The 27,747-nt window shown below is 42.8% G+C and overlaps 2 protein-coding genes across 4 annotated transcripts in view; one reads left to right on the forward strand and one right to left on the reverse strand.

Annotated features, from left to right (window-relative positions):
- The window catches only part of itga8 (integrin, alpha 8), a 41,446-nt gene extending 34,252 nt beyond the window's left edge, over nucleotides 1–7,194 (forward strand). Inside the window, exons 24-30 of the mRNA XM_084357761.1 lie at nucleotides 1,727–1,832; nucleotides 2,934–3,092; nucleotides 4,699–4,815; nucleotides 4,913–5,026; nucleotides 5,392–5,493; nucleotides 5,610–5,732; nucleotides 5,833–7,194. Of these exons, the coding sequence (XP_084213887.1) occupies nucleotides 1,727–1,832; nucleotides 2,934–3,092; nucleotides 4,699–4,815; nucleotides 4,913–5,026; nucleotides 5,392–5,493; nucleotides 5,610–5,732; nucleotides 5,833–5,922 (811 nt within the window). The 3' untranslated portion in view covers nucleotides 5,923–7,194. The remainder of the gene's footprint in view (nucleotides 1–1,726; nucleotides 1,833–2,933; nucleotides 3,093–4,698; nucleotides 4,816–4,912; nucleotides 5,027–5,391; nucleotides 5,494–5,609; nucleotides 5,733–5,832) is intronic.
- Nucleotides 7,195–11,981: 4,787 nt separating this feature from the next.
- Nucleotides 11,982–27,730, reverse strand: LOC311260184 (ataxin-1-like). 3 transcript variants are annotated; one of them, XM_084357727.1, is made up of 4 exons: nucleotides 27,714–27,730; nucleotides 24,122–24,257; nucleotides 17,234–19,300; nucleotides 11,982–15,743 (listed from the first exon to the last, which is right to left on the reverse strand). In XM_084357727.1, exons 3-4 carry the CDS (start codon nucleotides 19,034–19,036, stop codon nucleotides 15,066–15,068), a joined length of 2,481 nt encoding a protein of 826 aa, XP_084213853.1. In that variant the 5' UTR covers nucleotides 19,037–19,300; nucleotides 24,122–24,257; nucleotides 27,714–27,730; the 3' UTR covers nucleotides 11,982–15,065. The 3 variants fall into 3 exon arrangements, with proteins under 3 accessions (XP_084213853.1, XP_084213852.1, XP_084213854.1); XM_084357726.1 differs by lacking the exons at nucleotides 24,122–24,257; nucleotides 27,714–27,730 and adding an exon at nucleotides 23,065–23,439; XM_084357728.1 differs by lacking the exons at nucleotides 24,122–24,257; nucleotides 27,714–27,730 and adding an exon at nucleotides 21,951–22,284.
- Between the last annotated feature and the right edge of the window lie 17 nt (nucleotides 27,731–27,747).

Consider the following 27,747-nt stretch of genomic DNA (forward strand, 5'->3'; position numbering starts at 1 on the left):
TGTTTGTTGGTTGGTTTGTCAGCAGCATTACACAAAAACTACTGAACGAATTTCCAAGAAACTTGAATGGAGGATGGATAGACCCCATTAACTTTAACTTTCTTTAACATTGCGAGACAGAGCGTTTTCCAACATTTTTGTTAATTTTTCAGGGAATAATGCCTGGACCTTAATGAAAAAATCATGGTTGAGCATTTATGGGTAGTTCAAAATTTAGAGTGATATAGGCCTATCAAGTTCGATATTGGAAAAGGCTTGACTGAATTAAAAGGGGTTTGTGGTATGCGCTCTACTGAGTGCCATTTGTGTTATTTTGGTATTTGATACTTTGCGTTTGATGTTCAGTGATCCACGTTTATTTATTTATTCATTAATTTTATCCAATATTTAATGAAGTCAAAGATTGTTAATTCATTTCCGACAGTGTTGAAAAAAATTAATGTGGGGAGGAGCTGGGTTGGGGTTAATATTGGCAAATTACTCCTCCTAACTATCTTTATCATATCAGCCTTTAAGATTCGACCGTCGTCTGCTAAAGACGCGCTTAAACTCAGTGGTCCCTTTATTAAATTAGATACACCTGTACAAACCAATGCAATCCAAGTTTTGGTTGGCACTCTCATAGAGGTGTTGATTCAATTATATGTTTTAGCAATGAGGTCATAGTTACTGGACTGGATTATATCCAGAAGGTGTTTCCAATATTCTGACCGTCTCACGTATGTAAATATACAGGACGATTTATTAGAAACAGCTCTCAGTATATGAAGTTGAGTACAACAACACCTGTAACAGAAATAAACATGCAATTAAATTAACACATTTCCATAAATGTCAACAAAATCTTAAAATGATAAACTTTGTAAAGGTAGGCAGAGCTGCTGTACTAAATTACTACAGATTGTACAGGTGTACCTAATAAAGTGTCTACTGAGTGTATATGTTGCTGACATACCATTGCAGACCCTCTAATATGAGGCTTTAGTCATTTTTTATCCCTTCCACCAAATTAGCTCTGGTTCTTGGAGCACCTCCAATCAAGATAATTGAAAACTTGGCATCTAACAAATCAGACCGCGTATCCACCGGTTTTGAGTGGAAGCACTGTGAATAAGGACGCGCCATCAACGGAGGGCATTATATAATGCATAACCATCTGTAGAATATGATATGCCCACTTTGGTACACACCTAAGCGCAGTATTTTTCAATCCTGTTCCTGGGGGCCCCAACGCACCACCACCCATCAAGCTCTGCTGGAGCCTGATAACAACCCATTCATATGAATCAGGTGTGTTGGAGCAGGGAAACATCCAAAACATGCAGGGCCCCAGGAACAGGACTGAAAAAGGCTGCCTCAGGTCAAGGAAACCTGCAATTTTTGGTTCAAGCTTTTTGTTAATATAAAAATGCTGTGAGTGGTTCAAAACAAAGTGCGAGGAACCAGAATGGAACCAATTCCATGTTGGTGGAAAAAGGCGTTGAGTTACCCAAATAAAATAGGAATGTTCCTAAGTTATTGTACTTTTAGAGCAAAATTTGCGACGTGTGCTTGATTGTCGAGTATTGATGGTGTACAGTAGGGTCGAATAAAACACTTTAGTGAATGATCACAGTGTCCGAAAGTCAACATGCATGTGGTCAGTGGGTATTACAATTAGATGGACCTCTGAACCTATTAAAGTGTACATGCGTCAGCATCACCGAGCTGTTTCTCCTCTCTTCAGGGTGTCCCATCCCTCTCAGGTGGTGCTGCCATTCCCACGCTGGGAACCCAAAGAGAAGCCTGTCAAAGAGGACGACGTGGGGCCACAAGTAACACACATCTACGAGGTAAATGCACGACCTAAAACGAAATACAGAAGGTGCGCTCAGAGAGGACGAGATGAAAAAGTCTGGTTTGTTTTGTTTTTGTTGTTGCTCTAGTTTCGGTCTCTTAAGATGAAAAGAACAGAAAAATAGGTGTGGGAAGTTGTAAATTAGGCGACAGCAAAGTGGAGTAAACAGTAACACACACACAGTAAAAACAGTAGCTCTATAAAGAATCGGGTTCTTGCTGATCAAAGGTCTGGGGCTCAGGAGTAATTACTGCTGTGAAGGCGGGAAAAAGAGAGGAAGGGGGGACGGAGAAGGGAGAAGGGAGCAAGGCAAAGAGGGATAAGGATGGAAGGGAGGGAGGGAAGAGGGATTGTTCTCAGGTCTGGACGCAGTGTAATGAGTTATAATCATTGTGAGGAAAAACAAGGTCAAACAGAGGTAGAGACAAATAGATAGAAGGAGGGAGGATGGCAGACAGACTGGCGACAGTTTACAATAGGGGTGTATGCGCGTGTGTGTGCGTCCGTGCGCCGCACATGTGATTTCTTTTTGTTTTAAAGGGACGACCGCTTCATTGAACCGGAGTGCAGCAGTGTCTGGCCTGTCCTGCAGCTGATAATGATTTTCATTTGCCGTACTTTTCCCAGTTGGCAGCTGCTTCTAGTTAGAGAGGACGGAGTTTTTTTGTTTTTTTTTTTGCTCTTGCAGAATTCCTGCCCTGCAGCACCAGGATCATGTCCTGTTTGGATGACTCGCCTCAGTGTTAATGAATGTGTGTGAGAGAAAGAGTGAGAGAATACAGGTCAGGGTAAAAAAAAAAAAAAAAAAGGATTTATTGAATTGATGGTTCATTTAAGCTCATAATTCATTTATCCTGATGAGCCAGGTGATGCTGTAGGTTTGACTTGTCTTGTATTTCAGTCCCCGGTGACTGAAGCCAGTCTCGCTGTTATCTTCACTGACACACAGGTGGTCTGTGTCATCATCCCACAGTTATGATAACCTGATTATAGCCTCAGACACATGAGACCTACTAAAAAGACAGAAGAGAGCACACAACTGACAACTTTCTGCCGCTTTTTTTTTTTTTTCTCTGTTCCCTCTCTTTGTCTCCAGCTCCATAACTCTGGTCCAAGCAGCATTCAGCAGGCGGAGCTCCAGGTCGGCTGGCCTGCCCGTTTCCGTGACGAGAACCTGCTGTATGCCATGGAGATTCAAACTGACGGACCAATTAGCTGCAGGACGAACACCAGCCTCAACCCACTTGGCCTTCAGGTACCACGACAATACACTGTATAAACATATGCACGCAGACTCATATTCATTTCAAGACTCGAATATATAATTATGGACGTGGTAATAGTGGAAATCAATATGATTGATAGTAATTCCAACTACCAATTTACCTTTCTTGCGTACTACCATACAACCAGCGGCCCGACTGCAATTTCAGACCTATTTATAATATTGCGTGCGGCTTATTCATCCGTCCACCTCTCTGTCATTTATACCCGCTTATTTCAAACATAATTGTGCCCGTTGTTCTCTGCCAGTTGGCTCGAAAACGAGGGGGATTACGCTGATTAGCAGAAATTACAGCTGAACTAGTTTCCTGTATCTATGATATCATCTGTGGAGTAATTCAAAAAGAAAACATGAAGTTATTTCAAAAAAGTACATAATTATGTCAGAAAGTGAGACGCTGCGAGCTGTAATCATATATGAAAACAGAACGAGTTGGACACACAGAGTTTGTGTTTAAAAGTCTTTTCGCATTTTCTTCCTGATTTGGTCATTTCTCCAGACTGACTGACGCACACTGACACTGTTATTTCAATTAGGAGAAAATGAACAAGTATTTATTGACACGTGCAGGATAAAGATGAGAAATGTGAATAGTCTTTTTGGCAATTAGACCCCATTGTGATGTCACCGTATTTTATGGCTGTAATGAAGCCATGCCTGGTATTTGATACTCCCCTGATGGAGTCTAGATACTGGTGGTGGTGGTGGTGGTGGTGGTGATGAAGAGAATGGATGAGATCTGAATGGATGTGAAAAGGAGTGGGCAGAGTAGGGTTGTGGTGCTTCGAGCTGAAATGACGACTGGAAGCAGCAGAGAGGAGAACAGATTTAAAGTTTGGCAGCATCGGTGGGGTTGGTTTAAGAAGATCACGGCATGATCTGGTTGGTTAAAAGAGTAAACGGAAGGGGGAGAAGACCCTACACCTTCCTTGTAGGAAGTAATAACATTTACACACCTCAAACCACTGGCTGATACCATTATTGTAGTCTGTGGCCTGTTTCTGCACATCTGTCACTTCTCCTCCCTGCACTTCCAAAATTAGTTGAGAGGAAGTGGATGTCATGTGCTACACATCTGGTTGGACTATTTTTTTTTACTCCTTTAAGTCCATCAAGCTGTTCCCCAGAGGAGAAACAATTCAATTATCTAGGTATTGTCTTTTTGTTACCTGTGAGTGGTGACTTGAGGGAGTTCAGGTTATTCAGTCTCGTTAGTTGACTGTGTGAGCTGCGATGAGGAAATAAAATCACCTTTGGATCAGATCGCCAAATGTCACAATTGTTTTCACAGCTGGTGATTTTGTGTTATTTCATTACGTCTCTTTAAAATCTCATTTTACGAGCATTCTTCGTGTCTGTCTTCAATTTCACCATCTTCTTTTGCATTGGCTGTCTGGGCTGAATCACAGCCCATGTGCAATACAGACCACTCTAAAGCATCAATATGTGATAATCAGACCCAAACACACGCTGTGGAAAGAACGTCGAAAGATAAAACTGAGAACTAAAACAGAGAAAAAGAACAAAAAGTCAAATAGACATAATGTTGACAACTGTCTCTCCTTGTCTGCCTCAGATTTCCTCTCTCCAGGACACACCTGAGTTATTGGGTTTCTTGAGAAACACCAGCGCTCCTCATCAGCGCCACAAACGAGCCGCCACTGCCGCTCAGAGTTACAAAGATAAAACCCTGGTGAGCCCCGCATATTTGTGCATGCACTCGAGAAAACAAACATGATTTGCAGGTGTGTAATGTCTGTTTCTACTCCACATCTCTCGTTTCTCTGCAGAACTGCACCAATATCTCCTGCCTGAGGATCCTGTGTGTGGTTGGCCGCTTGGATCGCGGGCAGAGCGCGGTGGTCAAGGTCCGCTCGAGACTGTGGGCGCGCACTTTCCTGCAGGTCAGTGTCTTCACCTGTCATCTCGACATTTTTCATGATCTTTCGGTCAATGCTTTACTTGATGATTTACTTCCTTCCCAAGTTTATTACCTTTCAGGGTGTTCAAATGTTTTTCTTGCCCTTTTCGCTGTGAAACTAGATGCTTGATTCTCATTTTAATCCAAAGAGACTCTTTTTACATGTAAAGCAAACTAACCGAAGGGTTAAAGTTAATTTCCGTAGCAGTTTGGGAGCTTTGAATCGTATCACATGATCTTCATTAGCAGTTAGAGTTTGGCCACGGTTCAAGATTCAAACTTGGTCTGAACGTGTTAACTTTCAAACCAACATAACATTGAAATAATAATGTTATATTTGTCTTACAGCGGCATAACGACCCCTACATTCTCAACTCTACTGTGTCCTTCATGGTCACAGCCATGCCTTACCGCCTCCAACCCACCGCCCTGCCTCAACAAACAACCTCGGTAAGATCCAGGCAATAACAGAAGTGTGTTAGTGTGTGTCAGATGACGTTTACAAGAGAGAAAGGACACGTATCAGCACTAACAAACACTGAACGGTGTTTCTCCTTGTCCTGCAGATGGGGACCCTGGTGTTATGGGGGACACCTGATGTCTCGTTCGCTGTCCCACTCTGGGTCATCATCCTGGCCATACTGCTGGGGCTTCTGGTGCTGGCCATGCTGACATTAGCCATGTGGAAGGTACACACACACAAACACACGTTCATCCACCATACACAGCATTCCTTATGGTAGTTTAATTATCCAATAGTCCACTAATGGGTTAATATGATTCCCTCAGTGTGGTTTCTTCGACCGGGCGCGGCCACCAGCTGACGACAATGTCTCCGACCAGGAGCAGCTGACGTCTGATCACACAGGAGACGCCTAAGACAACCCGCGGCAGCTCCTTATGGGAGGATTGTGGTTTGGGAGGGGTGTTGCACCTTCTGAGTAACTTAAACCAGATCTGAGATCTGTATTTGTCGGACCCTGCATTCCTTGGCTGGAGGTCTTCTACCTGTTTGCTAATGAAACTGACTCAAAGGACAGACTGAAGACTGCAGCGCCACACAGACTGGGCCCGAAGAACGAGGTTCAGACCAGACTGTGCGGGACCAAAACACACTTAAAAGGCTCAATCACACACACATGTCCATTGTTTATCCATTGTGATGAAGCACCAGAACTGAAGACAGAGCGGACTCTGTTGTGAAGACAATGCTTTAAAGGTTTCTGTTGCTGAACTTTTTTTGTGTGTCTGTGTAAGTGAGGCACAAAGAGACTTGAGATCTACGCACAAGTGCTTTCATGAGTGTGTGAGAGTGTGTGTGTGCGTGTGTGTGTGGGTACTGTACATATGTGTGTGTGTTTCTCAGGTGGCTCTGGTGCCATCCGTTCTTTCAGTTCTGAGATTCTGTCCCCGCCGGATTTAATTTATCCTCGTTTTCTTTCAGCTCCACACAGATTTATCACACACCTACAGATGCAGCCATATGCATAAACACAAGGGCACAAAGAAGATGTGTATATTTATGAATGTATGTGCAATATTTGAGCGTTGCGAGATACTGAAGCTTGTTTACACTGGCATTATTTTATTAGAGCTTAAAGTTTCCATTGTTTATGTATATAAATGATTTAAATAGTGTATTAGATATTACTGTTGTGAACAACAAAAGCAATTGTTTGAGCTGATTTACAGTGAAGCCCCACAACCAAAGTCTGAAAATGGAGCAGAGTGAGTAGACCAACACCAAATAACTAACTTATTGCTGTCTTGATAGAAGGACTTCAGGATTTTAGCTTTGAAGAAACAGCTGAGGCCGTGCTAGTTCAAGGTTCGCGTGTGTCCGTTGTTTTGATTTTTTTATCTCACATTCTGAGTTGATAAGACTTCAAAAAACTTGCTGCAAAGATAAACAGTCCATGTCAAAAACACACTGTAGACAGTCTGTAGACTGTGTACTTTACAGCATGCACTCTATGGCATTTACCAAAATATTGTCTTTTGTTTATCTGATATCAGTGTATCGTGCACATGCAGGCACAACAAAGCAGTCTTACCCTGAGATTAACCGTTCATGTGTCATGTTTGAGTCATATTTGGTTTTTGTATCAAGTGTGAAGTTTTGTCACAATAAAGTGTTGTTCCTTCTCTGTATATTCGGTCACTTTTCATTGTCCCGTTTTATAGAAAAAATGTTAAAGAAATGTGTTAAAGTAGTACTGATCACATCTGTGCTGCAGATTTTCTTACTTACAGGAGCAGTGTGCCCACACCTCGTAGTCCACTAAGATCAATAATCTCAATTATCAACCCACAAACCCGACTGTCTTTAGTGATATTTTCTTAATACCAATACCACAAAGTCATAGGATTTCACACACCAAAGTGTTCAGAGTGTTTCAATCAAAGTACAATACAAGACAAACAGATAGACTCACATATTGTTGTAATATTTCCACCTTTCCAAGGTCTTTTCAGTCAGTTCTGTCTCAGTGCTCAAGACTGACGCCTGCACCTCAGAGGAAGGACTCTTGCTCCCCCAGGTGGTTCACTGTAGAAATACACATGGATGACTTTAATCTGGAGGAGCCTGAAGTAGACGTGTGAGGCAGGACAGTGACCTCTTGTGGTGATGACTTGAACAAAAACTATGGCGATCTGTCAACATTGAGACCATGGATCCTAAAAGAGAAGGAGGGGTGATTACGTCACTGAATCTTGCTTTGGTGCCAGACTGTGGTGTCAGCTGTATTGAAGTCTATGGGAGATGCAGGGAGAAACACAATAAACCCAACATATCTACATCGTCTGACTTCCCGAGGGAGAAATGCCTCCAGAAAATGAAAGAGCACACTTCAGAGAGCAGGTTAACGACTGATTATTTTATCGACATGTCGTTCATCCCTTGATTTAATTTGGGAAAGGCTCTTGTTTACAGTGTAATTGCAGTCTAAGCAGTGATATTCTGCTGGACCTGCCCTGTGTCAGTCGTTAACCTAATCTGAAGTTTGTTCTTTCATTTTCTGAAGGCAGATATCATCAGAAGTCATAAAACGTAGATCTGTTGTATGTTGTATGTGATGTAACACTAAAAGGTCATCTGTGAAAATATGCTCCAACTATTTCTCTGATCAGTCACATGTACAGCTACAGATTCAATATCATTCCCCTGCTTTATGAGAAAACACAACATGATGGTCAGGTCAACTGATAAACAAGCTTGTAGTAATATTTGTGGCAAGCCTGTCATGAATTAGGAGAGACTGATATTATGCAGCCACATGTTTTATCAGATGTGTTTTCTGGTGGTGTTTTGACATAATCTTTTCAAATTAATTATCTCTGTAGCAGCCTCAAACTTTACACCACATACGAGACAAAATCTTAAGTTCTTGGTTTTTGGGAGATAGAGATGATCATGTTTTCTCGAATATTTGTTGTACCGGTACAGATCATACAAATAACCCACAGGAATCAGCCTGAGAGTGAGACTAAATAATCCACACTGCACTTCTAATCTGAATGTTCCTTAAAGGTGTAATATGCACGTCGCTGTGGTGGTCGCAAGAGCCAGAGAGAGAAAACCAGTTAAAAAAATAAGAAAATACAGGCAGAGGGTGGGTGTCTGTAGATACATGCACCTCCACAAACTTCCAGTGCATCATACGTAATCAATTCCACATTAACAATGTGTATACAAATGTGTATGGACGGTAGCAGAGGGTGAAATGGTGCAGCACATGGCAACATGGAGCTTTCTTGGGGCTTGAACAATCAGACTGTTGCAGATATTAGATAAGTCTTTAATATTTCCATAATTGCATGAATACAAACACCATTTGTCATTTATGAGTTATTAAACCGCAAATTGTGTTATACTTCATTGTCTTCACAGTGCGGCTGGAGAAACCGATCATTTTGGAACCCAAAGCAAGTGATTTACATGCACGCGTAACCTATCCTACCCTTCAACTGAAGGCCTGTGGGCCGATTGTCAACGTAATCTGAAGCAGAATGGGCAGCCATACTAAACACATGCAGACCCTGACCTTTTATCTGACAAAAAATACTGCAGCTAAAGCAGTTCAGCAATATGTGAAATGATGCTGCTCATAGGAAATGTTTACTGATGCCTGATGACTAAACACTGAACTGTTAACTGTTTCTCGTTCTGTAGGTGTTATTGAAGGAGATATCTTGTTTATAGATCAGAATATAAGGAGGAAGGAGGAGAAATAAGGAGACTATTTCTTAAAAACAATACAGGGAACATTCAAAAATAAAAATGATTCAGGGTGCAAGACTCTCTGAAGACAATGCTTCAGGAGTAACCACTGAAAAGGATATTTTCTAGATAGCAAAAGCCAAATCAGCACTGGTTATTTTAACGTAAGAACTTCTGCAACACTTCCTCCCGTTTCAATCTCGTCATTGCTTGTATTCAGAATATGAAAGTTTCTTGTGGGAAATATAAAAGCAGGAGAGCGGAGGTGAAGATACCATCAGGCATATCTCAAGCGGAAACTTTTATCACAGCTGACAAAGTAAATATTCACATACAAAGAACTGCCAAAACACACTTTCTCTGTCTCTGTCATTCTCACAGAAAGAGCCACGCTGTGTTTTTTTCTTTAGACTCTTTATTTCTTTGAATATATTTGATCAAATGTAAAATCAAACATTTGAAGTAAAGATTTAACAGTTTCTGACTAGCAAACCTCAACACCATCAAAATAAGGGAACATTATTGATACATACTACATACTGTACGTAGGACATACTGTATCTTAGCTGAGATTTATTCAACAAACAGACCCAAATTACAAAATCATTTTTTTAAAAGTCTTTTACTCCTGTAATTTCCTGGGTGTTTTTTTTTGTTTTTTTGTTTTTTTTGTTTAGCTGGTGCAAAATAAAACATCTTAGGTGAAGCGATATCCTGTATTTCTCTCAAATAAATGATGATGTTTTTTGGAAAATTAAACTTCACTTCAAAGGTCTGTACATGGGGATCAGTGTTCATCCTTTCCACTGGCGACACGGTCATACCAACATTATAATGGAAGACTTTGGCTATTTACAAATCGCTGAGATGCTGTACTGTTATCGTACAAGTTCTCTCAGACATGCTATACATTAGTTAGACTAAAACACCCCCCCACCCCCATATGACAAAGTGCAATTCCATAGATCACCACAAGGCGGTGCTCATACACCATATTCAACATTATTTAGAAAGGCTCTGAAAATGAAACATTTTAAGGGGCCCAGCTCAAGCTTATTTGTGAGCAAACACGGGAATATTACTACTGCACCTTTGAATATAAAGCCCCTGCACACCTGTGGTCCACCCTCACAGGTTCCTGCACCACCTAGACCTCTTCTCAGGACTGGGAGGATTTGTAGCTCCTCTCAGCTTTAACCTGACCTGAAGTCAAACAGCACAGACGCCCAGATAAAATGTTGGCAGCACAAGTTCCTGCAAACCACTGATACATTCACATTTTGATGCGTCATAGGTTACGTACCATATTGACATTTTTACGACATTTCTTATCACATCGTGTTACTTGTTTAGGAACTGACTTTCATATCTGGAGGTGAAGGTGATAGCGGAGTTCGAGGTGACCGCAGTTTGAGACTGCGTTTCAACATTTGTAGGCCCCGACATCATTGGATATTTTTAAGCAGACCTCGGGGCAACTGTCAGTTGTGTTTATGGCGACAAAAGCTGGATATTTTTGACAGAGAATCGGGACATCTTCAGTTCATGGCACTCAAAACAGGTATTTTAAGACAAATTTCCTGACCATGTGGATTTTGGGACTAAACCATTTCTGGTTTGCAGAAATGTACGCTGCCAACATTTTTTTCCGATGATTGGGTTGAGTCTAATTAGCCAGAATAACTGCGTGGGTGTGCAGGGCCTTTAAAGGAATATTTCAACACTTTGGGTAATGCGCTTATTCACTTGCTGAAAGGTTGATGAGAAGATTGATACCACTCATGTCTGTACAGTAAATATCTAGTTTTCTAAATCTGCTCAAAAACTGAAATGTAGTAACAATACAATGTGGTTTTACAAAGTGAAATGTCCTAGACTATTTCCTTGAGTCGCCACTGGTTACCTGACAAACTCGCAATGAAAACAAAGACTTCAGAGAAGTTACTGCATCTGGCCAAGAAATTGCCCAAGTCCTTTAACCCCCTTAGTGAAACCACCAAGTTAATTAATAGGGGTGCACAGTTCATGGAAATATTATCAAAACTGCAATATGGCCACGTACAATATCCAAACCATAGGAGCTACATTTTTTTATATAAAAGGTAAAACATGTGATAAACAGCATTTTAGTGAAGTACTGTAGAGCTGCAGAGATGAACTGACCTACAAATCTTGCCCTGCAGGTGTAAGACAACACGTTTGTTTGGCACAGACCCCCAAAAAGTCACTTCATAAGGATTTAAATAGCTTTTTCAGTGAAAATGAAAAAATTGGGATGCAAAAATGATCATCCCCCCACTAATTGTGAATCACATTGCAGTTGTAATATCTGTCAAAATAAACCCAACATGACTTTATTTTACCATATCGTGCAGCCCTCTTAATTAGTGATCTTCAGAGGTGTTGGTAGGTGGCTGTTGTTATCTTTGGACAGAGCCAGTCTAGCTGTTCCCCTGTTTCCACTCTTTATGCTAGCTGTAGCCTCATTTTCACCCTACAGTACAATATCAATCTTCTCACCTAACTCTCAGCAAGAAAGCAAATGAGAATATTGCCCAAAATGTCAAAATATTCCTTTAAGCATCAATCCTACAATTTATAGATTTGTCTGTGTTGCGATGTAATTTCAGGTCTCCATTTGAAAAAAAAATAAAATAAAAAAATACAAATGCAGGCCAAGCTCACTGAGAGAAAAATGGCTACAAAGACAAACTGATGAAAGAGTACCTCCACTTTGTAACAGCGAGAAAAATAAGACCACATCATTTTGGAGAAGAACAGTCACTGGGCAGTGTTTAGCCTGAGCAGTCAAACACAAACAGAAAAGAGAACAGTCTGGGTTTACAATAAACGCCTTTCAGGAGTTATAAAAGGTTCATGGCTATTATGATCAACTGCAGTTCATACCCACACATACTGCATGTTACAGTGTGCAAGTCAAATGAAAATTTTTGAGGCCAAATTATGTAGATGTTCCCAAAGTAGCACATTCATGAACATGAGATCAATACCTGAACTGACAAGAACGATAGCAGGACCACTTGATATTGGTGAGCTGATGGAATGATTGAAGAAGGAGGCGCTGTGGCACATACAGTACATAGGCTACATAAGGATTAAAATATCTATACACACACTGTACACTCTCTAGGATACAATTTACTGTACATGATCAACACTAGCTGGCTAGTTAGCTCTACAACTCTCTCTCTCTCTCTCTGTATAGTAGCTCTATCTGTCATCAAAAATAAAGTTTGCCCAATGTGTGTTTACATTCCCTGCTCCAGTAAATAACGCGTACTCTCAATGATAAGCCTTGAGGACATGAAGCAATGAAAAAAACAGTCAGTTAATTATTCTCATTATGTCTAACAGCTGAGGAACAGGGACGCCACAACCAACACACTGCCACTGGATGCTTCATCAAAGTGCTGCTGCTCAGAACGCACACATACACATGTGACTGTGGACATGCACATACTGTCTCAGGCCCACACACACACACACACACACACACACACACACACACGCTCATACAGATACACACTGTTCCTGAGTATGAACTGTAGGATAGTTATTTTGGCTAGTTAAGAAATTAAATGGTTTAATGTTTTAAACCATCTTTGAGGAAATCAGGTTTTAAATGGTAAAACTCTAAAAAACGATGTGCTGCTGTGAATTACGTGTAGATCTAAGGCCATAGTCTCTGTAACGGAAAGTAATGGGAAAGGTCTGTGGAATAGGATGGCACCATTTTCTCCCTTGATAGATAAATATTAGGCTAATTTTGTAACTTATGGTTACTTTGCATTTTAAGTTGCTATAATCAATATTTTTATATTGGCAATGGATCAGAGGTTTATGTTTAATGTGAAAGGCAGCAAATTATTACACAACTCTTCAGCTCATTGTTTTGGTTTTATCATCTGTAACTTTCCGCCCTCATTGAGGGTCGACTTCAGGCGAAGAAAAAGCTCTCATTAAGCCATTATAGACTACCTGCCCAGCACCAAACAACAGACGGACAAAGTTAGCAACTACCTGGTAAACATGATGGAGAATTTAGTAACTAAAGGGCCGAATGTTTCCCTCAGGAGATAGGAGAGACAGAAGTGGAGCTAAAGAAACGGGGCTTCATTTATAGCAATGTTCTTAGATTTGTACTTGAACTTTTTCTTTACATCATTTCTGACCGTGTGCTTGAGTTTATTCCATAAAAGATATTAAGCAGGTTCTAAGAATCCTATTTGTAACCTACATACCTGTGATCTATAAATCTCAATTCAGCTTAAAATGATAGCACCTGCCTTGTGATCTCCCCTTACACAATACAAACACGAATGAGGGTTTAGTCAAGAACGTCAATGGACAAAAAGAGAAAGTCAAACTTTTTGAAAGACGAGATCACAGCGATGGTAGAAGAGATTGAAGTCAGGCAACACATATTACTCAGTGAACTAAATATTGGGTGAACAAACAAAGCCAAACAGGCATCTTGGGAGTGTGTCGCTGCTGCACATTGTTCAAAATACTTGTGCAAAGTTCACCACAGACTTGGTCTGGTCTGTCCCAAACACCAGCGGGAAAATCACTTAAGTCAAGTCTAGACTTTGCTTAGAGATAAGATCATCTCTACGAAAAATAAAGTTTTTATAAATAACTATTTATATGTGGTTTTCTACTTAAGTCATACTTAAGATAGAAACAGATTGTAAGTCCTTTTTATAAATGAGGCCCCTGGACTTACACTTACAGAAACATGACTGCAAATTAATGTTACACAATGTCTGCTGTGTAATTATGCAATTGTTTGCTTTTTTCGGCTCAAAAGTAATTCACAGCTATCCGAAAGAAATAACTTGTTCTTTCCCTTTTGTATGAATTTGAAATGCTGCACATGGTAGCCGGGGTTTAAGACAAACATTAACTAGTGACACTGTGTTTGAAAGGAATTGTGAGACTCTGCAAATTAACTGTAAAGATACATTTGTCTGAGGAACTTCATTAGAGGGATGCTGTCACTCACATAAAGCGATGGTCAGTGTAGCAAACAGCACATGGATGACTCCATGAGTCATTATTGAGGACAAATTCAGTGATTTACATTCAGGCCTTTTCAGTCTTGATATTTGCAGGATGTACTGACAACTAAGCTCACAGCTACAGCCACACAAACACAGCTTAATCCTGTGCTCCGTCTGACAGCCACACAGAAAACACACACACATAAGCACTTACACCTGCGAGAGCATACACCATCTCTAATGCTATGAAAATCAAAAGTAATGAAATAAAACTCAAAACCTCATCAGATACACAAGGCAGCAGAGACCACAGCCACAATGATTGAAACACCAAACACTCATAAACCAAATAAACATAATGAAAGTCAAAATATGGTCACCCGCTTTGTACACGCTGACATCGGGGTCTGTGCTTGTTCGTGTGATAAGAGGAATGGTTGACTCATCTGCATCCAACAGGTCTGAGCCACGTGACAAAGGAGATCCAGCTTATGATATGTGACACGCTCGAGTGTCTGACTGCCATTCATACTCAACATTCACGCTGCATTCATTTTTGCTTTCAGCATTGATTGCACTGATCTCGTGTGTGATACCACTTATGAAGGTGCTTGACTGTACTTCATCGTAGATATCAGACTCGTGTGAAAGAAAATAAAGAAAACATGTAAATACGGTGTAAACTCAGCCTATATTACAGTAGTTTGGGTGGAGAGAAAAAAGAGGGGATAAACACAAAGCAAACCACAGGTAATCAAAAATTCCTTAAAGTTCTCTCAACAGTCTACTCTTTTGTTCAAGCATCTTTCACTCCCAGCACTGGAGTGGCCCTCTATGCTGATTTTAACCTCCTGAGGGATGAAGGAGGGCTTGGGCAGAGTCAATGGAGGCTCCTCCTCTGCTCTCTCAGTCTGGTCTCGCTCTGGAGCTGACCAGCGTCTCTTGCGGGCTGTGGGTCTCTCTGGATCACCACATTGTACTTTGGTAAGAGCAGGCATGTCCGTTTTCACCGTTTCCTGTCTTACTTCTCCTGCCAGCATACTTCCAGCTCCGTAGATCCGCTCCCCTTGTCCTGGAACCAGTCCCAATCCTGGTGGTGGCTCCAGTCCCGGTCCTGGTCTGCTTACCTTCTCCCTCTCTAGCCTGTCTGCACTGGAAGCCTTCATGAGGAGGCCAATGTTACTGTGTGCAGCGTTTGGACTTGTATTGTTTCTGACGTCCACATTGTGACAGGAGTCAGAGAGGTGACCCGTCTTCAGCTTGGTGCCCAAAGGCTGACTGTCTGTTACTGAACCGTTCCTCAAGCCGCGGAGGGTCAGCGACACGCATACGTCGCCCACACACAGCTTAGCACAGGACAGCTCGAACAGCTGGGTGGTCCGGTCCGGGCAGCAGGACGACCAGCCCTGGCCAAACACAAAGAAGGGATACTCCACCAGCACCTCCACACACACCTGGAGATGAGCACACAAACAGTTAGCTTTTAGCGAGATGCAGACAGAAATATGTGCAGAGGATTTATAAAAGAAACAAAACCATTTAAAGCCACAAATTAGTGCAAATTTGTATGGGATTGTGCATCTTGGAAATTACTTTGTTTGCTCGAGCTGCAGCGAATAGTAGAATAGACAATCGGCAGTCGACTGAAAGGGAATTCTTTTCTAACTATTCTGTTTTGTTTCAGACATTTTTCAAGCAGAAATGTAAAGAAAAATGCTGGTTCCAGCTTCTTAAAAGTAAGAAATTGCTGCTTTTCTTTGTCATTTATGGTGGTAAATGGAGAGTCTTTCAGTTTTAGACTGCTGATCAAACAAAGGAAGCAATTTGAACATGTCACTTTGGGCTCTGGGAAAATGTGATGAGCATTTTTCACATTTTTGACTAGACTAATCAGCAGACTAATCAGTGAAAATAATAGTTATTTGCAGTCCTGCTGTTGGCATAAGAATTCGTTTATAGATATAAAAAAAAAAAAAAGCCTTCTGCCTTTTTACAGAAAGATATTTTGACATGTCACAATAAAATCAATGACGCTTCAGTTTACAGGTCCTAGTACTGTGCATTATATCTCATTGTCACACTCTCATGGCTTACTGGGACACTTGTAGCTATTGTTAATGTTATTAACACCTTTATTAACACCTATTTAAAATGTCTGCTGTCTATTGGTGCAGTCTATTTTATAGCTCAACCAATATATTGGCACAGCTAATACAATTTTGACTTATCACATATATATCTATATCAGTGTATATGTCAATAACATTTTTTTAAAAAAGGAAATAGTAGGGCAGAAATGCCAAACATATGTTATGTCACTTTGACATAATTTCATTGTGTATTTTTTTTTTTTTTAAATGTACTTACTTCTGTTATGTATTCATATTAAATAAAAACTTAAAATATCAATGTGAGTATCAGCTTCCTTAAGATACTATCAGTTTCACTTGGGCTACGTAGCTGTTTGCAGACATGGGGTCTGTAAAACTGCTGGATTCATTTATCTGTGAAAGTAATGGTTTTTGGTCCCTTAAAGAGCCATGGTTGCATAATTAAATGTTATTTCATCCTCTGGTACACCAAAAGGAGCAGTGTGTTGGTACTGCTAGAGAACAGTAAAACAGAGAACAAGGGTCAGTTAGGTATCTGCATCAAAGATGGATTTCATAGCCTTACTTTGCAGCTGTGGGTTTAATTGATGGCCATAATGAGTATGAGGGTAGCTTCACAGTGCTCATCACTAGTGCATCCCTTAAAAATCTATTTCATTACCTTTAGATAGCATACAGAAATCTGGTGACTGTTTATGTAAGTATGCATGGGTGTAACAGTAATTGTTGTTATTATGGGTCAAAGACTTGAGGTTTCAAATTCGATACACAGTGGATTTAAAAATGAAACTCATGATTAATAATATAAGAATGATGAGCGAGGAGTAACTGACCTGAGCCTTGAGCTCTCCCACAGAAAACTGTATGACCACAGCATTAGGACTTTGCCCACTGTCAATACGCTCAACAGTACTGGAGTCAATCTTCAGCTCGCTGCTAATCTCAGCGCTCTGGATGAAGTCCTCCGTCTTGAGGTCCTCCACACGCTTCAGCTCCCCATCGGCCAGCTGGATGATGGAGCCTCGCATGAAGAATGGAGGAAGCGCCACAGGGGAAGAGGAAGAGGACATGGAGGGGGAGGCTTGGATGGAAACAGGGGCGGGAGAGGGGACAGGAGCGGGAGTTGGGGAGGGAGCTGCCGCCACTGCGGGAGGCGGGTTTGAGGGCAGGACCGGCAGAGCTGGTGCCTGTGCAACAGCAGGGGGTGGTTGGTTTCCATCTGGCCCAAGCGCCTCACACTTGGACAGGGCTGTGGCGAGATAGGCATGTGGCATGGCGGTCGAAATTTGAGGGGTAGTGGTGGCCGTCAGGGTGTTCACAGTACGAGTAACCTCGATTTCTGTGCCGTTATTGGTGCCACTGACTGGGATGAGGAGGGACTGGCCACTCGGAATGACCAGGTGCTGAGGCAGTGCTGCATGGTAGCTGAGAGCATGCTGATTTCCACTGGTGATATATCCAATGATGGGAGGCTGTGTGGAGGAATAGAGACTGGCTGGGAGCTCCTCTGAGGGCAGAGTTGTCTGAATGACCGCATGGGGAGCAACAGACTTCACCACTTCTGAGGAGGAGAGAGAGGTGAAAGAGGATGATCTGGACACTGGTTTCCCCAAACAGATGCCTCCTTTCTCAGTCTGGACTAAGGAGATCTTATTTGAGACAGCTTCACGTTCAGCTCCATGATTGGGCTGGGCCACCAGCATAAAGGAGGTCTGAAGTCCTGCAGGGTTCTGGCCGTAATCTGCAGGCAGGAGGATATGTCTGGCCTCATAACTCTGGACCTGCTGATGGTTCATTGGCTGACTGGGAGCTTTTGTCTGTTTAACAACCTCCAATTCCCCATTCAGCACACCCTTAGCATGCCCCTCTGGTTTCTTTCCAGCTGGACCATCTGCATACTGAACCACCAGCTGGGATGGAGCCAGGGTAAGCGTTTGAGGGAGGACGGCTGTGTGAGGGTGGAGCTGCAGGTGCGCTGTGGATGAAGCAACGGGGTTTCCGCTGACAGTCAAAGGTGTTCTGCTGTCCAGATGAATGTACTGGCTGGTGACATGGGGGGAGCTCGGAAGCGACACGGGTGTTAGTTCTGTGGGTGAGAGGCCGATTTGAAACTGCTGATCCCCTTTAGTGTTGGGGGAGATGAGGGCGGTGGTGTAACCCTCCAGGTGGGAACGCTGTCCTATAGTAGAGCTGTTAGGTACAGAGCTAGCATTAGTGGAGATGATGTGAGAGGAGATGTAGCCAGCATAGGGCCCAGAGCTGATAAACTGAACGTTGGGTCCAAGCTGAGCAAACTGGATAGTCCCGGCCTGCTGGGGAAGGGCTGCAGGGTAAACTGCAGGCAAAGAGGCCAGGGGCACCGCAGACAGAGGAGTGGTCGAGGAAGGGATAGAGGTGGAGGAAGGAGGAGAAGAAGTGGAGGAGATGGGACATCTCGGGCTCTCTGCGTCCCTGGATTTGCAGCGTTCACTGGCCACACTCGCCAGCCATGCTAGGTTCTCTGTGTGGGGACTGTCTGTAACCACTGCAGCTGGAGGTGTTGCCGCAGCTACTGCCACTGGCCTCTGCTCCAGAGCCAGGATCTCACGCTTCTTAGGAGGCAGGCATCCATTACTCCTCTCCTGGTTGGATTTCATTGTGCAAGCGTGGTTTTAATACTCCTGTGTAGTACTTCTGAGTTCTTTTGGGCCTGTCTTTCTCTCTCTCTCATCCAATGGTTATATGCAGGACTGTCCTCTCTGTGTGCTGTGTGGCTCTGGTTCTCTTTGTGTTCACTGGTAGACACCTCCAGATCTCAGACCAGAGAAGATGGAGTCACTCCAGCCCACAAAATGAGCTCCATAGACTTCATGAGGAATCATCTCTGACCGATCCACCTCGTCCACGATGTCGGCAAGAATCTGATGGAAGAGAGAAACTCAAATCAGGTACTCAAGTACTATAAAATTAAATTCAAATAAATTAAATTCAAAAACAGATTTTGAATCCCTCTAAGATAGCCTCTGAATTTAACCTACATCAATGAACTTGACTTTACTTGACTTGAAATACAATTCAATCTCAGCATACTAATTGCAGAACTACCTCAGTAAGCACAGCCTGTGATTCTACCCATATTCAAAAAATGTCCCTGCAGGGTTGCAAATGCAAAACAGCAAACACAAAAATACCTCACTCTTGAAAATGTCACTGCTTTCATGTCTGTGAAAGTGCTGTTCTTCGTCTTTACCACAAGGTGGTACCTGGTACTTTCTGATTTGTGTTTGTCTAATGCACTTAAACACAACATGTAGGCCATTCTGTGTTTCTCCAAGATCAGCCTCTGAAGATGCCCCTTGAGTATCTACATGGACCAATCTGTCAAAACTCAACCAGCCTTTCCATGAGTACTGACGCGTGACATGCAGGAAAGTGCAGTGCAATGTTGTGTTTCATCATTTACATAACATGAGAAAGGCTCTTTCATGTTTCTGACACCGGGCAGGAGTTTCCTGAACTGCTGTGTTTGTGTGTCTGGGGGTGTATGTGTGAGCGCTCATGTGTACAGGCCAGGGTGAATGTACGTATATGCAATGCTGTTGGCTGTTATCTTACTCCAGACTCTCGGGCAAGAAAGACGAGCAGAGTGAAAGGATAACAGCAGCACAGAGTAACAGCCTCAGAGGAGTGTATGCTTTTGTCTTTGTTTTAACACTCCCTGGCCCTTGTGTTGAGTCAATGGGGCTACTGTAAATATAACATCCACCTCCAGACAGGAACTCTGGGTCAGTGGGCACATCAGAAAAAACAAATGAAGTGAAAACAATACGGCTTGAAACTTGATTATGGAACATTCTGCAAGAAACCTAAACGGGCCTTTGTTGCTATCACTGAAGTGCTTCAAAATATTTTAACAATGGCCTTCCGCTGTTTGAGTGGTGTTTCAAAGTTCAAGGGAAAACAAAGTGGACAGCGAACAATGAATGAATGAGTGGGCCCTCTTAGAGTGAAGGCTGGGTTAAATGAGTACTGAAGCAAGGGAGGTTACTGGAAGTTATGATGTATATGGAAGGTACCTAACTATGTCAACAAGCCACAGCAACAGCTACACACTATTGATGTTTGTCTGCAGGACTACCCCAACATACAGTCTTGTATGCTTTAGATTCACATGTTTGCATGCTCACATAGCTCAAACATGCACACGCAAACAATATGGAGTGAATCCATTAATTTAACAACATTGACATGCAGCACAAGCTCATTTTTTTCACAGTTTCTTTGTCAGATTGACTGTTCTTTCCTGCAGGCTTATCTGTGGGTCAACGCACAGGACTCTGGGTTGTTCATTAGCCAGAGGCACCACAGAGATGGAGTGTATGACACACACTCACACATCCATCCATTCATTTTTCTCTCCCTGCATTCCATTCAGAGGAGCTGGGCGATTTGACAGTGCAAAATTGTATTTTCATATTACACAGAGGGGGTTCACTACAGCAGGCAGCTACAGACATGTTACATAAAGACAGAAGGGGGTAAAAAAAAAGAAGGCGACCTTGGTCAGTTCCTATTCAGATGCATCTACCTCTAACGCAGGCTCTGACAAGGTCACTGCATCCAAAAGCAGCGAAAACCTCCGTGCAATCCATTTAAGCATACAGCCTGGTAGATCCACCAGACGTAACAAAGGAGGAGAGCAGTAGAGCTGGAGAGAAACAGAAGCAGAAAGAGGAGCGTGGGGGGGGAGGAGAGGGAGAAAGGCAATGTAAAATGACAGATAGAACTGTGCAGAAGGAAGAAAGGGAGTAAGAGGGGGGAAGTGAGAGAAGAAAGAAGATTAGGAATGAGAGAGAGGAAGAGAGAGAATGGGGAGAAGACAGAGTGCTGCCTCTCCTGACCCACATTGAGCAGCGCCTGCAGCATCAGAGCGCCATAGCCCCCGCCTCGCTGAGAGATCCCCGATCAGCAACACAGCCGCCGCTACAGCCTGAGCTACACTGTGCAGCATCGCTCAGTGGCAACAACCCCACCTCAGCAACACCGTGTCAACACTGTAATGACATCACATCTGAAGCACAAGTACCTCCTGTGACTATAGTACGCATTGCAAGACAAAGCCAGCATGCAAAAATGGCACACAAACACACCATACCACACATACGACAGGATGCTCTTAAAGGTGTTTTTCGTCTCCTCACATGACCTGTATACAATGCTCTCTGCACATGGTCACACACACACACAGCTCAGCAGCTCTCTAGATTTTCCAGCGTCAGCCTATTATTAGAACACTGACACCAACAAACATACGGCGTATGTGATACTATGGAAAACAAAGACGAGCTTTCAAGACTGTCACGCCGAGCCAGACAGCCCTGAGTCAGTGCCCTCGTCCAGGACTGTCACCTCTGAGACTTGTATACAGGGATGACAACAGAGGGAGAGGGGGGGACAGGCCACTCTCTGTTCCCGCTCATCACACTGATGCTTTTCAGCTCAGACAGAGTGATAGAGCCAGCCTTGCATGTGATCCTCTTTCATACTCCCACGTAAAAAAGCTGCACAAACCAGAGCAGTAGGTTTGTGTAGCGGTGTGATTCTGCCGTCACTGTACTGTGCGCCCAGATGAGATGTTTTCATTCAGCCTCCTCCTCTGTTGTCTCCAGGTGAGAGGCCCCCCAGCGGAGTTACATCCCCTCTCTTACGCAGCAGTCGCCAGCTCCTCCACTCCTTCCGCCTGAGCCCTGATTCTTCTCTCTCTTGCTCCCAGACCCACTATTTACTCCTCGCATCGATCCACGGCTTCATAGCAATAACATTTCTCTGCAGCAGGGTGATGCAGGGAGGCGATAGAAAGGCAACAAAATGAATAAGTGACAGTGTCCTGAGATGTGGCTTCTGTGCAAAAAAATCATGCAAAAAGCTAATGCAATGACCCATGGGGGATAAACCTGTTGTCAATACTGCTATACATCATGTTTCACCTGCTAGACCAGTCATAGATACACAGTGAAAACCCTGTACAGCAAACGGCTATATATAGAAAACAAAAACATCATTATCAATCTGAGCTCTGGCATGAAACAGAGGGGGAGGTACTGTGGAGGACAATATGTACGTGCGTGTATGTGTGATTCGCTGCATATAAACAGGACCTCCCATCTACCCCTTTACACAGCTGCTTTAACCACAGAGCAGATCAATACAGTGTACTGCTTTTTCCTAATACCAAAAAGAGCCATTTTACTGCCCCTTCTCCGTACAACAGTGGCGCCCTGTGCCTTTAAGAGGCGGACCTACCGTGTGGCAGACTAAAGCAGACAGTAAGAACAGGCAGTGGGTTCAGGCTGTTTGTCTTCACAATGACTCCAGAGTTCTGCATCACTACTCGACACACACCGATCACACAGAATACGAGCCGAGATGTGTACGCAGGCAGGCGTCCCTCTCAGCGAGCACCTCTCCCACCAAACAGGGTCAATGCTGTTGAATCGTACCGCTCTGGACAAACGCTGTGACTGTCGCCTCTGGGGGCTTTAGAATGACAGTGAGAGCGCATGAGTGTAGTAACAGGGCAGAAAATACTACTGTGCCACAAATCAAGAAGAAAAGAGACAACCCCCCCATCTCCTCCTCCTCCTCCTCCTCCCCTCCGCTGGTTAGAGTACTAAGAATAGCTCACCAGTCTCTCCACAGCCACTGCTTGCACAGCATGTCCAAGGATTCTTCCTGCCTCTCAGTGTGTGTGTGTATGTGTGTATGTATGTGTGTTGGAGACGTGTTTCCTAGGACTCCTCTTCCTGAATCTCTCCTTTGTGCCGCTCTCCTCTCATGGAGCCTGTGCTGTGGCTGCTCCAGCTCTGCCCTTCCCCTCTGGACTCTCCGGTTTGGAGGCTACGCTCCCCCTGCAACGGGCTGACGGTGAAGGAAGTTCCCCACTGCTGAAGCTAACACCAAGTCCTGCGTTCAAGGCTGCTCCAACGTGTGTTATGCAAGGCCACCAGACCGCCAGCTCCCTCTCTGCCTGGCTGCTTCTCCCTCTCTCTCTCCCTCTCTCTGTTTCTGCCTCTCTCCCTTTCCCTCTCTACCTCCCTCCTCTTTCTCTTTCTCTCTCAGTACTCCACTGACACAGCTCCTCCCCCCAGCCAGCCTCATCAGCCGCATCAGGTATTCATTCAAAAAAACACACTCTACTTGGCTTAGCGCCCAGACTACGCTCACACAGAGTGGGAAGGAGGGGGAGGGAGCAACAGACGGAGGGTGAGGGAGGGAGAGAGAGAGAGAGAGAGAGAGAGAGAGAGAGAGAGAGAGAGAGCTGGAGATTCAGAAAGGCTTTGCTCAGACAGACATACTGCATGAATGTGAATAACTGTGGGATATTCACATTGGCACATGCATGCAGAGACACTAACACATATGCACAAACACAAACTGACAGAGGATTATATTGTTCGGTGTGCTAGCAGCACGTCAAAGCTGTTTTAATGCACTGCTTCGTTCTCGTTCATTTTCATATGCATTTTCACTGTAGAGACAAATCTCTTCCTAATCTGCCCTGTTGAGCTGCCCTACAATAAGAGTCTCTATTCAGCTGCAAAGTGACTCAGAGTAACCTGCCACCCCACAAGGTCTCCCCAGGCCTCCCCCATCTCTTCCCCAGAGATATTTCCCTCAGTGCAGGCAGGCAGCGCTGATAAACACCCCGCCGCCCAGCCACTTGGCACCAGAGCCCTCCTCACCCGAGGGCCTCCTCCTTATCCTGTGCAGCATACAGCAGAGAGAGCCATGCTGAAGACAAGCACGTCGCCACCAGGCCAGCTATCTGCTTCTCTGCAGGCAGGACTAGCAGGGGGTCCCCTCCACCTGGACTGCAGACTGGGGAAAACACAGAAAATGCAACAAATTATGGATTTCTGCTAATACAAAGAGCCTAGTGAATGGTATTAAACTTAGAAATGTTCCTAAAGTTTCTCAAGGCTGCATCCTACGACAAGAGGTGTAAGAAATGTTGTTGTCAATTGTTCTTTTCATCATCAACACTCAAACACCTCAATAAAGTATTATGACACGCATGTTGAACCACTGATGTAATAACATGTTTCCCCAGCTGTTGAGCCTGACAAGAAAAAAAAACATGAGCTGTATTTCTACTTTGCCAGGGAGCTCCAGCCTCATCTTCCAACTGTGACTCAAATTCCATCAAAGAAGCTGCCACACCAATGTAAACCTCAGGATCCACACATTCCCCACAGCGACGTAATGGAAAGAAAGCTGACAGGACCCCATCGTGAAGCACTACAGGCATCTACAAGAGATTGTGGTTTTCTTTCCTCAAAATGGCTCACTGTACATTGAAGGTCAGAATTAATGTCAGCCAAGTGAGCTGAAATAAGCTCCCCTGTGAGAATTCACAAATCCAGCTGTAGCTGTGTGGAGCAAATGTTCCCTGTACTGAGTAGATCAAGAGTGAGAAAGCATCAGGACACAACTGTCAAATCTGTTGCTTGATCAAAGACATCTCCTGCATCTGGGAACTTTATTCTAATATTACAAGGTGACCTTCTCAGCAACAATCTGGTGTTTGGGGAGGCATTTAAAGAGATTTAACACTTTGAGTACTTTTAACAACCAGGGTTTCATGTTCATGTAACTATGACAATCTTTGACAGGTCTCAACAGTAACAGAGAAACTGGCAACCAATTTTTAAGCTTTTGGTTGCCATCAATGGCAGCTTCAACATATGGAAAATAGGGACACCAAAGAGGTAACATGCAACCCATAATAAAGGGTTTTTTTTTATATCTTGCATGTGCACAGGGTTTGGTTTAAGAGACGATAGCAAAGCAACCAGTGACTTGCTGGATTCGAAGGATCTGTGAAGGAAATGACAACAGCTGCACGACTGGATTACTGGGCAACTGATACCACTTCAGGTGACATGTCAGATTGTGTAAAGTATGGGATGAAACACAAACTTCAAAGAATTTTGTAATAAAGCTTTCAAACATTAGTTTCACACATTTATTTTATTAAGCTGATGTGTAACTGCATAGTATTTTAATTACTCAAATTAAAAAGAGACCACATTCCACAACCAAAAGCGGATGTCTGCTTGCCAGTCTGGTAACCGCTTTCTCTAGCGCTATATAAGTACCGGTATATAAGAACTTCTCTATTCATGTGACTGTGACAGCAGATAAAATCAATCATCTTCTACACCTGCCTTGGCTGTTAGATGAACACTCCTGCTTTCATTTCTGCTCTCTTTACTTACAAACCTCATTATTACTGTACTCCTTAACAACAACGGACTGCAACCTGTGTAACAGTCCACATAAGCTTGTACCACCTCAAACTGCTGTAAACCCCTTTAAGTACAATGTTGTACCCCATAAGTAGGACAACACTTACAGCAGAACATGTAGGCTGTACTGTAGGCCTAAGGTATGTTCCTGATAATACTTTTTTTGCTGGACCTCTGTGATCTATGTAGTTTGCTTCTCCTCATTTTCTTACTATCTTCCGTGATTGTTGGCTCCTTGTTCCCTAACCTCAAATCTTGTTCCCTTGTGAATTGGCCAGTACTTGCTCTACTTCTACACAGCACAAAAAACTGAACTGTAAATTTGGAGGAATTACACTGTACATTGCAGGCTGTTATCTAAAGCATTCACGTAGAGTCTTAAACACAGATTAGGAATACTTGCATCTTTGTTGATAGTTACAGTTAGTCAGATGTTATTGAAAACTACTAGATGCTTATTATTGTGGTTCAATCTGACAGAGGGATTTTGCCGGCCTAGTTTGCCTGTGCTCTTTTACTTTGAGAACACACAACTACAGGCTATGCTACAAGTGTAACATTCCTCAGTGTGGTGCACCCATAATGAGAGGGAGTGGCCCAAACCATAACATGTTATATGTCATTTTTCAAGCATTAACTATTGAAAGCTGATGATCCTCTGAGCAAGACTATTAGTAGCATAAATGGGCGTAATATTCATAAAGTAATAATAGTCATGGACTCTCCCTCACTACCAAATCACCATTGCATTATGCTTACATTCCTCCTTTTTCAAACAAACAGATGACTCTCACACAGCCTCTCAGTGGTCTGTCTTACTCATACAGTAGCCTTCAGCAGAAAACACAATGAAAACTCAAGTGGGCTCCAATTGCTGCAGGTTCCAACATTGCATGACCTTTACTGCAAAGCAAAACACAAGTTTCAATTTAAGTTCTGGGGGAACTTTGTCAACCACAGCCTCCTCACAAATCTGAACAGATGAATCATATTACCTTGAACATTTTCAATGTCCGGAGAATAATTATCCAAGCATCATTACCCACACTCTGCTCTGCATCCTCACCATACACTCACTGTGACTAAGTGAGCCTTCCCTCATGCATCAGACATGTCCAGACATGTAACACTGATCCTCACACACACAGGACAGGGAAGCATGTATGATGCAAACAGTCACACATGGGAAATAGCAGCCGTTTACCGTAGGGTGATGTTGTTTGCATTAATGAGCTCATTCATAATGTGGCAAAACATTTCAGGGAACTCCTGTTCAAAGCAATTAGCAAAAATGTCACACAGTTTTGGTCAGACTTTAGAAACGGTGATTCTCTAAAGGAAACACTGCCACACAGTAAAAACACTCCACTATAACAAGTGAAAGTCCTACATTCAGAATTCTACTTGACTAAAAGTTCAGTAGTAGTATAATCAAAATTAAGTGATGAAAGTGATTCATTACATAATAGCTGCACACATATGTCTGAGCATGCAGTGTATTAAATCTGCAATAATGCAGCATACTTTAAAAGTTGATCATATATTTTGTAGGTAAAATAAAACCGTTAAATAGATGGAACAGTGTAGTGTACAATGTTTATCTCTTCAATGTATAATGAGTATAAAGATGTAGACCCAAACTGGAAATACATTTTACTCTGGTCCCTATAATGGCATGGGCCATTTTTTCATAATTTAATGAGCTACATTACACACTAAATTAATCAATTAATTAATTAATAACAAATAATCCACATATTAATCAGTAACAAAAATAATGCTTGTCGTGAATGCTGATCAAAACTGATCCACTCTGAGGCTGTAGAGCTAATTTTGCTTAATTCATCAGCTAGCTAGCTTAATATTTCTTTGCTAGCCATGTTACTTACCAAAATTAAACCATTGAGAAACACTGCTAGAAAGCTGTGCTAATGCTCGCCTTCTGATTGTTTTCTTTCTTTCTCTCTTTAAACTTTTTGTTAGCCTTATTTACTTTATTAAATAACATAATTATTTCAAAGCTCACCTGAAATCCTCAGCTAACGTGCAATTTCGCTGAG

Source organism: Pagrus pagrus, assembly GCF_965226575.1.
Source record: "Pagrus pagrus genome assembly, chromosome: 7".
Classification (NCBI taxonomy): Eukaryota; Metazoa; Chordata; class Actinopteri; order Spariformes; family Sparidae; genus Pagrus; species Pagrus pagrus.